Here is a 12543-nt window from a genome sequence, read left to right on the forward strand (position 1 = left end):
TTGCAAACAGTATTCATTGTTTTGCATCACATTGCTTGCACGCAGATTGTCAATTATTAAGGACTCCTCGGGACGGAACATGGCTTCAAGGGGTCTCTTTCATCGACGTGCTGTACAATATTCATTCAAACGCGAATCAATTACGCCTGGCTTGATAAATGCTCCACGTTAACCACATTTTCAATTCGAAGTATAATTTTCTTACAATATTTAATCCTTCCTCGATATGAATTTTTTCAGTTTCAATCCTCCTGCTCCAGTTGAATTCTAAATAAGCCTTCCCGTACATCATTGGAGTTTTCCTAGATCGACAAAGAAATTCTCATCGATAACTCATCCTCGCAAGCAGCAAGAAATCAAGGCCATCATTCTAGATAGTTGGTATCTCGTTCGTGCAAAGGAAGATACGACCACAGTGGGAACACTTCAAACCCTGCCCCTTCTTTTGACCACCCAGTCACTCGGGTGACGATTCTACTATTGCGATCTGCGAGATGCATCTCGATACGGTCGACTGCACACCCAGATCTCTTCAAGTATTGCTTCCGAATTCCTAACGTACATAAGAAATTCATCCTCACAGCATTCTATGTACAACCAAGCAGGAAATTTCCTTGACTTCCGAACCCCTTCTGCTCGATGCAGGTTCACCGCAGCTTCCTTTCTAACTCCGATTAGATAAGAGCGATCCAACTCCCTAGTCTCCATCCTACCACCACCTGTAAGTACCTATCATCAGTCAAGAAATCCCCAGACGAACCGAAAGTGCCCAATCTAAAAACTCCTGTCGGGGCGTCATAATTTCAGATATTAAGCCCAACCGGAAATTCTCGTTGCAGAAAAGGCCGAGGCCATCTTCTCTCGGGTTTTTCGCGAGAGAGCGCACCTCGAGCCCGCGCCGGTTCGCCCGCCACGCGCGATCGATCAGGCTTCGGCGACGCCGGGCGTCGCCCGGACGCACCTGGCTAGGCGCGGTGCGCCGACGGCCAGGTGGAACGACCGCGCGACGAGGACGGAAGCATGCCGGGGAGCGCAGGAGCGACGGAGACGCGACCGGCGGGGGCCAGGGGGGGCGGGGCGAAGCGCGCGGAAGAAACCGGCAGGCACTCACTGCCTCGCGACGCATCACTTCGACCTGGAGGCGCTTATGGTACTCCTCGCACTCGTCCTTGTACTTCTCCATCTCCTCCTTGGTCTGGCGCATCTTTTTCTTGAGGCCGTCGAGGAGGGTGCCCTGGACCTGGGTCGACATCTTGGCTGCGGCGTGACTCCTCTGGGCTGGGGTTAACGCACCGGTCGAACGCGCTGTGGACCCGCCGAACGCGGAAAACTCGGTTGTCGGATTCGAGTGGGCGCGGACTTCGCGTCGTGCTCACGGAATGCTGCCGAGCTGTATATCGGGCTGTCGCGCACACCTCGACCACTGGCCTGCGGCTGCGGTATATTCAAGATGGCCGCCGTGCGACCGTGGCGCACCCACGCGCCGAGCGTCCGCGCTGGAAAGTAGTGCGCGAGTCCCGGGACCCGCCGACCAATCAGAGCGCGCGCCGTCATATCGACCGCCAATCGCAGCGCTCCATTCCGTGAGAGCCCACCGCTCGTCGCGGCGCCGGTCCCCGCCGGCTACGGACCACCGGCCTGTTAGATTCGCCCGGCGACGGCCGTTCCTACGCCGTGGAGCGAAGCCCCGGAAATACCGCACCCGTCCACATCGCCGCCGCCCGCTCGAATCGGCGAACAATTCGGACATTGTCCCTGGTGCGTCCGAGGCCTTTAATCCGGATGCCAGGCGCGCTTCCGACTCGACGTAAGCGCAATTACGCACTGCCACAATGACGGAATTGTCAGGTTACGCTCGCGTCGGCGGGAACGCGCGCCGCTCGCCCGTACATGGGCCCTGCGACAGACGAAGACGGATAGACGGGTCGGGCCATGGGAAAGAGAGAGAAGGCGCTACCTCCGGAGGACGTGGTCGATCCTCGAGAGGGTCCCACTCGAAAGGGCTCGCTTGGCTAATTGCGCTGGCCTTGTAAAAGGAAAAAATCTATCTAAAGTAGCTCATACACTGCACGAGACTATTTCGTCAACTTCCTTCTACTAGTCGATACTCTATTTTAAATCCTACCGATAGTATCGTTCATTTCACGTGTAATTTCTAGGTCGCTCAAGGTTAACCTGCGAAGTCGTCCGTTGACCGCCATTAGCGTCTCCGACCCCACCCTCGACAAACGGACTTGGTTAGTATCGACTACATATCCCGATTAAAATGAATTATCATTCCGGGCCTCCGTTGGAGAAAAGGAGGGAATTTAGAGTCAACCGAGCGAAATGTGCGTAGCATGTCTATATACGTTGTATTGTGTGCTAATGACATAAATCCCGCGAAATATGCATAATGTATGACCGGAGTCGAGTCCAAATTGCGTGAGACGAGGAAATTCGCTCGTCGCATACAAATCCAAGCCTATGAGAATTAATAACGATTTTTCCCTCCCTGATATAGAATCGCCATTGGACGTTTACGGACGCGACCGCTTCTGCTCTTCGGCCATCAGATTCGAATCGCGGAAACCCCATATCCGGTACCATTCAACCAGTCACGCATTATGTTTCCCACTGGGGAAATAATTCGAGCGCGGGGTGCAGGCAGACGTTCGGATGTGAAATTGAAAAAGAAATGCCCACAGGAAGCGTGCCGACATCGCGTGGTCCAAAGGCCAACGGAAGTGGGCTAGGTGATGGTAGGATCATCGCCGAATGACATCATTGGGGGTTAAAAGCCGAGCGATATGACGGTTACACGTAAACCTCGACACATTATCTCACCGTTCGATGGTGTTTTCTCTTTGTTAATCCTTATCGACGGTACAGTCAATTAAATCACGAACATCCTTCGGTGGAACTTCGACGTATTCGCGAAACGTCCAATGAATTATATTATATTATATTATTTATTAAGAGCCACGTATGTATTTACGGGGAAATCTGCGAAGACGATTTCCTTGGAGAACCGACTGCCTTTGATTTCACGCGACAATGTGATTCGGTAACAAAGGACGTTGATCCTCAAAAGTGTGACGTTTTTCGGCGATCTCCACGTGGTTTCGAGTATCAGAATCCATGATTTTCCGAGTTAATAATCTCTCCCAGGGAGCATGATTAATTGACTGTTGCTCGAGATAGGTATTACAATCAACTTGTCCATAAATATCCGTCAAGGTATCTACGTGTGAGCATCGAGGAAGGACTATACAGGGAATAGAGTTCCCATACAAAGTCTCATCTTAAATCGTTCGAAGGCTTGAATGGAAATTTCTTTCCCCCCAAAGTGTATACGCAGTCCTGGATAAAAGATTCACGAGGAGGACCTCGACTCCCCGGCACAATATGAAGTATTCCCCGAACCGATCAGCCGAGATATTTTCGTGCCCAGATACAGCCGCTTTTCACGTGTCCGAAAATAACGTCGACGCGTTCCTACCGGAAATTTACACTGGGCATTCCGGCTCCAGCCTTCTTCGACGAGAGGCCGGAGAACGCATCGAGAGACTGCACAGGAGGCCATCAAAAGGTTGCAAAATCCTCAAGGGTCGTAAAAACGGCGACAGAAATTCAGCTACCCGGGTCGTGGAACGCGAGAAAAGAAATTCAACCCCGAAGCACAAAGGAATTCATCGAATTCGGTGGTCCCAATGTCGGCACGAAGACTTCGGTCGGCTCGACCTCGACGTTCCGAAACGGTGATTCCGCGTGGGAGATCCCGTTGCGGGGAGGAAAGAAAAAAAGGAAAAAATCGCTCGGCTGGAACAAGAGAGCCGAAGGCGAATTCTAGGGCAAATCCCAGGAATGCGCCGCCGAAACCGTTCCGCGCATTCCGGAAGCATTATGCAACCTTCCGCGGCAACGCTCGCCCAGAGATCGGAGTCACTGGATCGTCCCCAAGTATTTTTAGAACCCTGACCACAGTGGATCACTTTGGCTCGAGAGAGTCGCTCTCAAAAACTCCGAGGATACCTCGCGACTGCAGGCGAGGAGCTATAAAACCGCTCCCATAACGCGTTTCGTTGAACCATCAAGACTTTCTGGACATCTTCCATACAGAGCGGAACGACTAGTGCATGACGCGTCGTGGTTTACCGTTGCCATAATCCTCCGTGAACCCGTTTTACGACTTTTTTTTTTGCTCAAATTTCTTATAAAAAAGAATTACATTCCACGGAGGTGAGGACGTTCCCTAGGGCCTCCACGTTGGCGTGGTAAAGCACGATATGATACCCCGAGTTCGGGGAAGAGTTTCATGAACGATTGACCCTATTCTCGAGTTCATGGGATTAACTTTCGTATGCCAAATTAAGTGTGTCGTCTACGACTTTTAAACGTTGACCAATGACGCAACAATATCAAATTTTTCATGCGAAAAAAAATAGGTAATCCGTTTGGACTCGAGAATCAGGCCCCTGATGCCCCTTTGGCGTGACGTTAAGTCGTAGGAAGAATTGCGACAGCATTTCAGCAAGATAACCGCGGACTTCGGAAGCTGTATCGTAGCATACGGAGATGCTCGTGCGTGCGTACTTCTTGCCACCTTGTACGAACGTGGAAAAGGAAAGAAACAGCAGAACCTGGACTCGATGACCAAAAATGGCCAGTGGGCGCGAGCTCGCAGGATGGATTGCGACATTTCGAGGGATTAATAATCTTCGGACCTTAAATGTCCATATTCGAGGAGATGGACCGGATTAAAATGCGTCCGCGGTGGATTGCGACATTTCGAAGGATTAATAATCTTCGGGCCTTAAAAGTCCATATTCGAGGAGATGGAACGGATTAAAATGCGTCCGCGATCGTGCCGTGCCAGCGCATCGCTCACTGGCCCGTTTCGAGTAGTCGAGTCGGCCGAATACGAAGTCCCTGCCAAAACCCTCATCCCGGTGGAAAATCACGGAAGTCGGAATGTCTCGGAAGGAACATCCCGGGTGTCGAGGGAGGCGAAACGAAAGCGAGTGCAGTCGTAGAACTCGGTCCGTTTCCCCGCCGAGCGGAGTCTCGCCGCGTATGCAATTACTCGTGGCCTCGTGACCCCAAAATGGCGGGGCGCCGAGGTCACGTGGCCGCGCGGTGGCGGGGTCTTCGAACCGGCCGAGTCCCCGACGCCCACAAGGTCGTCCGATCCGGGTCTCTTTGCCCCGTGGCGTTCGTGCACTGAGCTACAACGCCACGGGTCGTAAGACACCGTCGTCCGTCAGGACTGTTTATGGGTTTAGGAAAATCCCGCGAGGGTCAAAGTCGCCTCTCCATGGTCGTTATCGCCTGGCCGGGCGATCGACGATATAGGAGGAAGAAGGAATTTCGGCTCTCGGGCGCCCCTAGGCGATACTGACCCGCTTGAGCTGGTTGCTCATGATATTCTGGAGCTCGTTCTTAATCAGACTGAACTTCATCATGGTGTCGCTGGAGAAGATGGAGCTGCCGAAGGCAAGGCCCGGGTAGTCGGCGCAGCGCTTCCGTCTGCGCGCTTCCCGCTCGGCCTGGATCTCCGTGCGCTCGCTCGGGCACCTGAGCTTAGCCAACTCGGCGAGCTCATGGTCTTCCTCGGGATTGGGAGTCTCGTCGTCCGAGTTCCCATCTCCGCGAGCCCTCGCGACCGCGTGCTCGGGCTCAGGACTGGCCACTCGCTCTTCGCTTGGCGAGTGGATTTTCGGAGCGCCGTCGGTTAAAGGCTCCTCCTTGGGATCCGGGTCGTCGCAGCTGCATTTAGTCGGAGTCTCGACGACCTCCTTGAGGTCGAGGTCCCTTCTCTCGGGTCGGGTCGACCCGCGATCCGGGTCTTGGCCACACCGCGCGGGCCTTGTTGGGGAGAGTCTCCGGTCCCCCGGATCGCCAGCTTCGGGAGGCCTCGGCTGTCCTCGGGATTCTCCCGGCGGACTCGGGACCCCAGGGCGCAGGACCCCGAGGACGTTGTCGCTGCCGACGACCGCCGTTGGGCCCGGCGGGGGCGCCTGTGTCGCCCTCCCGCCGACGACGATCTCGGTACCTCCGGCAGAGCCACACTGCGCGGGTCTTCTGCTGGAGGCGTCGAGGCGTCGGCGCGTCACGTGACGCGGGTGGTGCTGGTGGCCGCGACGCCTCGACGACGTAGAGGTCAGCGGCGGTTCCATGGCCCTCGCCGCGCGAGTGACCTGGCGGCTGCTAGTCCGCCGGCCGCTCCGTCACCATCGTACCGGCCGCGCCGCCATCTTGCCTGTCACTGCTCGCACGCGCTTCCTTTCGCGTGTCGCGCGCCGTCCGCACACCTACGCGCGCAAGCGCGCCCCGTGGCCGACCTAACCTCCTGGCCGACGACACGTACACCACCGCGGCCGAGAGGCGCACCTACGCGGAGTGGCATGGACTCCGACCCCCTCTACTCACCCGGCTGCGCGCGCACCCCGCGATTCGGAGGCTGCGCGCTCCCCGCGATTCCGAACGCCGCGCGCGCCTAGGGTGGGCTGCGCGAACGCCACGCGCGGACCGGCCGCCAACTAGCGGCGGACTGCGCCACCGCCTCGCCGAGACTACCTGCGGGTTCCGCCGCCCACCGCCAGGCGGCGTTGCCAAGCGGAGCGGGGCGATATTGCCGCCCCGACTCCGTACTCAACCGGCAACGCCGGCGGGTCGGCAAGTCTGCTCGCGATTTCGCGTATTTTAATCATCTCATGGATGTATCGATAAATCCCGAGATGTTGAAAATTCCGAGGGGGGAGAGTTCAAGGCTTTTGGGAGATTGATATGAATCGTTTTGTTGCAACGTGTCCGATACAAAGCCTGCTCGGAAATCTTAAGCGTCGTTCGCGGTGAAAGCGAAACCTGCACGAAAGTCTGGCTCGAATTTCTGCCGCGTTATTCTTAATCCTACCGAGGAAAGTCTCGGAAGTTGTTTCGTTACGTTCGATGGTAATTAATCTCGTGTAAAATTTCAGGCGCTTGTCTGGTTTCTTCCCCGTCGAAGGAACGCTGGAATCCCGAGGCTGGCGAAACCGGATACGTTTTGGCGAATCGCTTGGCAGCGATCGAATGCCAATTGTGATGATTCGATTGGAAAAACGCGTAACCGGACACGCAGGCCTTCGAATCGCCGGTTGAATTCCTCACGCGTCGGGGAGCTGATGACCCAGAAGTGCCATTTTGCAAGTTGCACCGAGCAAGCTTCGTGCCGAGTCGGAAGAAAGACTTTGCGTTACCGATTATACTCTCTCCGTTTAACGGGTACACCCGCTTGGCGAGAAATTAATATTAAGGGCTGTGTTATTTTTAACCCTCTGGAAAAAAAAAAAAAAATTATGTATTCCGAGGCGTCCTTCGAATTACGAATGCAGATATCGAGTTCATGTCTTGAGAGGGAACTTTCGACGAATGCGGTCAGTCCTGGCACCAGGGTCACTGCCGTTTATGGGCCGAATCATTCTGCCCATTATGGTCGAAAGCCCCGAGATCTCGAATGTCGAGCCATTCGTGAACTTTGATGTAAATCGAGCGTATAGAAATGTCATCCAAAGGTGCCGCGTCTACTCGCCTCGGGCTCGCTCGAGAATCGGGAATTAAGTCCTTCTATGGATTAGTTTGCACCGATCACTTGGTACACGTACTAAAAGCAGTAAAATATCAAGTGTAAGGCTTCAAACTCAATGTAAACGATGTATCATCTTACCAAGCCTCCTTACACGAATTTTCACATACTACGTTTTTGGTACACTTTTGATAAGCGTCAATAATCGGTACAAACTAACTATGCACTGGGAAAAATCAATGGAAATTTGCATACATTTTCACGCGCTTGTTACTAAACTTTTGGGTTAAAAAAAAAAGTAATATGGTAGAATTAGAAATTAGATGTTGTTTAAAATACCTAAGATTCCTTGTTTACCGTGTTAGTGCGGTTTGAATTGACGTTCAATGTTATATTAATTTACTTAGACTTAAATTAGGTGCCGCGTGTGATATTACGGATTTTACTGCAATTGTGACATCGAATGATATGTACCAATGATTTGCGTTCACATTTTTATCGGTGCAAGTCCATCCTGCGTTCGCGAAACCGATTGCCCAAGTAAAGATCCTTCGAGTGGTTCGTCATTCAAATGATTCATCGCTCGATGATCGCGGGTCTCGAGGCACGGAGAATGAGATTCGCAAGTGCAGCGACTTGCAGACTGTTAGAGCTAACGCGGCGAAATTAACTCGACCCATTGACACGATTCGACGATATGATAAAATCCACATAAAATTCATCGATCGGCTCGGTAGTTAGAACGCAGTAATTTCTTGCAGAACGATTTGTAGATCGACCGACTTGCTTTCGTATGGCTCTCGTATTCGGGCATTTGTCGGGAGAAAAAAAAAAGAAATTACGATGATTTCATAATTTACTCCATAACGAGTCCAACGAAGAATTACTCGGTACATACCGAATACGGAAGCTTGCGCGTTTAAGCGATCGGCCGATTTGCGAGCACCGATCGAGCCGCGTTTTCAATGACCTGAATTACTAACGAGTCGGCTCTCTTTCAGAGATCGAGCGAGCCTTGAGGAGTGCGACGATTTTCAGAAGACCACCTGTAATGGACAGCGATGAGGGGGAAAGTTCGAGAGGAGACTTACATTCTGCAAGGCTTTGTCCTTCTCCTCGAGCTTGGCGTTGACTTGCATCAGGGCCTCCTGGGTCTGGTCGAGCTCGTTCTCGATGGTCTGGATTTTCTTCTGCAGGGCACGCGCCTCCTCCTCGGCCTGGAGATGAAAAAAGTTACTTAGAAACGGTATCCGATACCCGGAAAAAAAATTTAATTTAATGGTAACAAAGAAATATTATGTGCATTCAAGGAATGAATTATTTCACTTGAATGAACTCAGAGAAATTGTCGTAATTCCAAGTGTTGCCGTCCGATTTACTCGAGTTTGGGTGAAAATAATTATTCAGTGAATTAAGAAAATATTTCATTGGCTCAATGACATTTCTTCTTTAGTCAGAGTAATAGGTGAATTTAGGGAGTATTAATTATTAATCGGGTTTTCGTATTTATTCTAGGTTTTATGGGCTTACCTTCTCAGCTCTGGCGTTAGCATCTCTGGCCTGCTGCTCGCAGAGCAATGCGCGGTCCATCGCATTGTCCTTCTCCAGCTTCATTCCCTGCATCTTCTTTTTGATCGCGTCCATGGTGCCGGCCGGACTTTTTTACCTTCGGGCGATTTATCTGCAACAAGCGCAAGGGGGCAAAACATTGTAGTCGCGTCCATAAATCACATTATACACCCTGGTCCTACCACCCTGCGGCATTCTTGCTGCGTTAGTCCGACCCTCGCCTTGCAAGAATATACCCTTGCTCCATTTTCGCAGAGAGGGAAGTAAAATTATAATTAATAAAAATAGGAAAATATCGCATCGACCATTGCCCATGGAACCAAGTGATAATTCCCATAATCTTGAACTTAATTTCAATTCTCTTTCGGTTACATCTGTATCTATGAATGAGGTCTCCTCTACTTGCCGCCAATTAATTCCTAAGAAATGTTAAGTTTACTTATTTGCTTTTCAGTTAATCGTCGCGGTCCCCGCAGTTTCTTAGCAGAGGATAAATTTATAAATGCTAAGAATAAAGGTTGATTTATCTGGAGCAAGCCAAGGACACAGGATACCGGAATGGAACCCATAGATCACGTTACATAGCATGCGTACACCGTACGACGACATTAAAACCCCTCTTCGTACCAACACTTGCTGCACTTTTGCGAGCCTTGGAGCGACCTCAACAACCGAGACGAGAGTTACCACCCAGAAAAGAAAGGGACGAGAAAAAGGGTACCAGTGCTTCATTTATTACCCTCACTGAAATGGTCCTGTAAACCGACCTAGCGCTCGACGATGATCCTAATCATGTGAACTATTTCACTCCAGGTATTGCCCCGTTCCGAGTGATTTATCACGGATGCTGCGCAAGACGTTCGGAAGACAAAGGTCGACCGGATCGCCGCTTGGTGTACTAATTTTCCAAGGTCTCTTGTCTTTCGAGGAGCCTATATTCTTGGCGAGCCTGTAACGCTCAAGCACGTTCTCGGCCATGTCGAAGTAGCCACATGGAAACTGCTTGAAAACGAGTCTACATCTATGCCCAGACACAATTCAGAGTCTGATGGCGGAATAAATTAAATAAATTGAATAAATGGAAACAAATCGAATAATCGAAACTATTTTTACAGGTCAAGTACGTTTCGAGGGAGCTGAAACATCTAACGAGATCCTACGAAATTTTCCAAGGTTCCCTGTCTTTCGATGTCCCTATTTTCATGGCGAGCCTGTAACGTTCAAGTACGTTCTTGACCATGTCGAAGTAGCCACATGGAAACTGGCTGGAAACGAGTCTACATCTATGTCCAGACACAATTCAGAGACTGATGGCGGAATAAATTAAATAAATGGAATTAATGGAAACAAATCGAATAATCGAAACTATTTTTACAGGCCATGTACGTTTGAATGGAGCTGAAACATCTAACGAGATCCTACGAAATTTTCCAATGTTTCCTGTCTTTCGATGTACCCATTTTCATGGCGAGCCTGTAACGTTCAAGCATGTTCTCGGCCATGTCGAAGTAGCCACATGGAAACTGGCTGGAAACGAGTCCACATCAACGACCAGGTATAATTCAGAGACCGATGGCGGAATAAAAGGAATAAATTGAAAAATTCAAACAATCGAAACTATTTTCACAGGCGAAGTATGCTTAGAGGGAATCTAAGCGTCTGGCATCAGCTGGACATATTTTTCCAGCTCTGGGAAATTTTCCATCGGAGTAGCGCAAGAGTGGAATCGCTGACCGACGAAATGGTGTCGTATAAATTCGGTCTATTCTCGATTTTCCAAGGAAACTTTTCCTTCCTTCGATCGGCGAATGCGAGGCGCGGCGCCTGTATCGTTGCGGTTATAATTAGTGACCGAGCGGCCGCCTTATTTATAGAGAGAGGTCTTGGCTGAGGAGATCCCGGCTTCTTCTCCTGCCACCGCCATCTTGGGCGAGACCGAAAATTCTAATTTCGTAAGCCCTGCAACGCGTGACGTCGACGCTCCTGTAACGGGAGAACTCCGGAGACCAGGAGCTTGATGATGAACCGATATCCATTCAGAAATTTGAAACCGTGACGGATCCGCTCCGAATTAGCTACAACCTAATTTCGAGAACCCGCGTTAACCTGTAAATATTTCCGACTTCTTGCGCTAATTCTGGAAGAAAGAAAAAAGGAAGCTCGCGTAGGTGATAAGGCGTCACTTTTTTATATTGGAGAGGAAGAGTGCTCTATCGCTCTTCAGGTGACGGAGGGATACTTGGGTAGCGTGTAAATGTTTCCGACATTTTGCGCTAATTCTGGAGAAAAAAAAATGGAGGCTTAAGTATATAATGAGGCGTCATTTTTTTATATTGGAGAGGAAGAATGCTTTATCGCTCTTCAGGTGACGGAGGGATACTTGGGTCGCGTGCAACCTTTGTTGACGTTTTTGAAAATAAGCGGGAACCGTGTTTTCGTATACCGATCACTTTCAGCTGACCATGTGAAACGGACCGAACGGGTTATTTTCGCCTCGAAGAGGGGAGTCTTCGAGGTCCTCGGACCTTATCGGGTTACACTAAGAGTCGTCGACGTTGACGATCTTTCGAGTACGTTGATGCCGTCATCTCGACGGTGTCGCGTTACTTTCTGCCTAGTTTCCTTAAAATGGATTTTGAATATTAAGTACTCGTTTAAATTGGTTTTTAGTGCTATTGTACATGTTTAAGAAGTGGATTACGGGCTATCCTCGACGTGAACTCTCTCTAGAAGAACCCCGACTCGATCGAGGACCGAAAGGACTTGTTCACCTGACCCAATTGTCTTCCTCACCTTAAAGGAATACCTCGGCGTTTGCTCCTCTCTTTTATGCGTCATTGTGTTTATAAAAGCAGCTTACTATCGAATTTTTTTCACCGGCGCTCATCGCAACGTTACTTTCGCAACTCCTTCGGTATTTGATTCCCCTCGTGGTAAGACCTGGCGAAATCGCCGTACACGGAGTGCTTGATTAAAATTACACGAAATTACTTGAAATTACGAGTATTGAAGATTAGATAAGATTCTTTCCATCCTTCGCCGTTTACTTTTACCGAAAAATCCAGGCGTCGAGTTCCAAATATGGCGACCTATTTTTCCTTTTTTATATTAATAAGTCCTTTTGGTTTTTAGTAATCCTCCAAGATTTCGTTGGAAGTATGCGGAGTAAAAAGAAAGTCATTCGATCCTCTGCCTGGGGTATCATGTGACAAGTGTCAGAGATGTGAATTCCAGGAGTTGAAGATCATCCTCAGCGCATTCCAGTTCAAAACCCTTTCCTGTCGACCCTGAGGAAGGAGCAAGAACCGAAGAAGTCTTCGACCGCTTTAAGGCACTTTACCGTTTTACATTAAGTACAAGTGACAGCCGGGTGTGCGAGATTCCGACTTGTATAAAGGCAAACTTTGCTCATAGAATTCCTCCGCGCC

At 50.3% G+C, this 12543-nt stretch overlaps 1 protein-coding gene across 14 annotated transcripts in view; it reads right to left on the bottom strand.

Moving 5' to 3' along the window:
• The window catches only part of LOC105695549 (tropomyosin), a 28247-nt gene that overhangs the window by 14605 nt on the left and 1099 nt on the right, over positions 1-12543 (bottom strand). For 4 of the 14 annotated variants that reach the window (XR_002762415.1, XR_002762417.1, XR_002762416.1 and 1 more), the window contains exons 2-3: positions 9077-9227; positions 8638-8763 (exon numbers count right to left, since the gene is read on the bottom strand). Coding sequence is in view for 3 of the 14 variants with exons in the window: in XM_012417181.1 (XP_012272604.1) it covers positions 8638-8763; positions 9077-9190 (240 nt within the window). In the remaining 11 variants the exon portion in view is untranslated. Of the gene's footprint in view, positions 1-1111; positions 1433-5381; positions 6391-8637; positions 8764-9076; positions 9228-12543 lie in introns of those variants that run through there. The other 10 variants (XR_002762411.1, XR_002762410.1, XM_012417176.2 and 7 more) reach the window with 7 other exon arrangements.

Source organism: Orussus abietinus, unplaced genomic scaffold (assembly GCF_000612105.2).
Source record: "Orussus abietinus isolate OABI.00-Male unplaced genomic scaffold, Oabi_2.0 scaffold4, whole genome shotgun sequence".
In the NCBI taxonomy this organism is placed as follows: Eukaryota; Metazoa; Arthropoda; class Insecta; order Hymenoptera; family Orussidae; genus Orussus; species Orussus abietinus.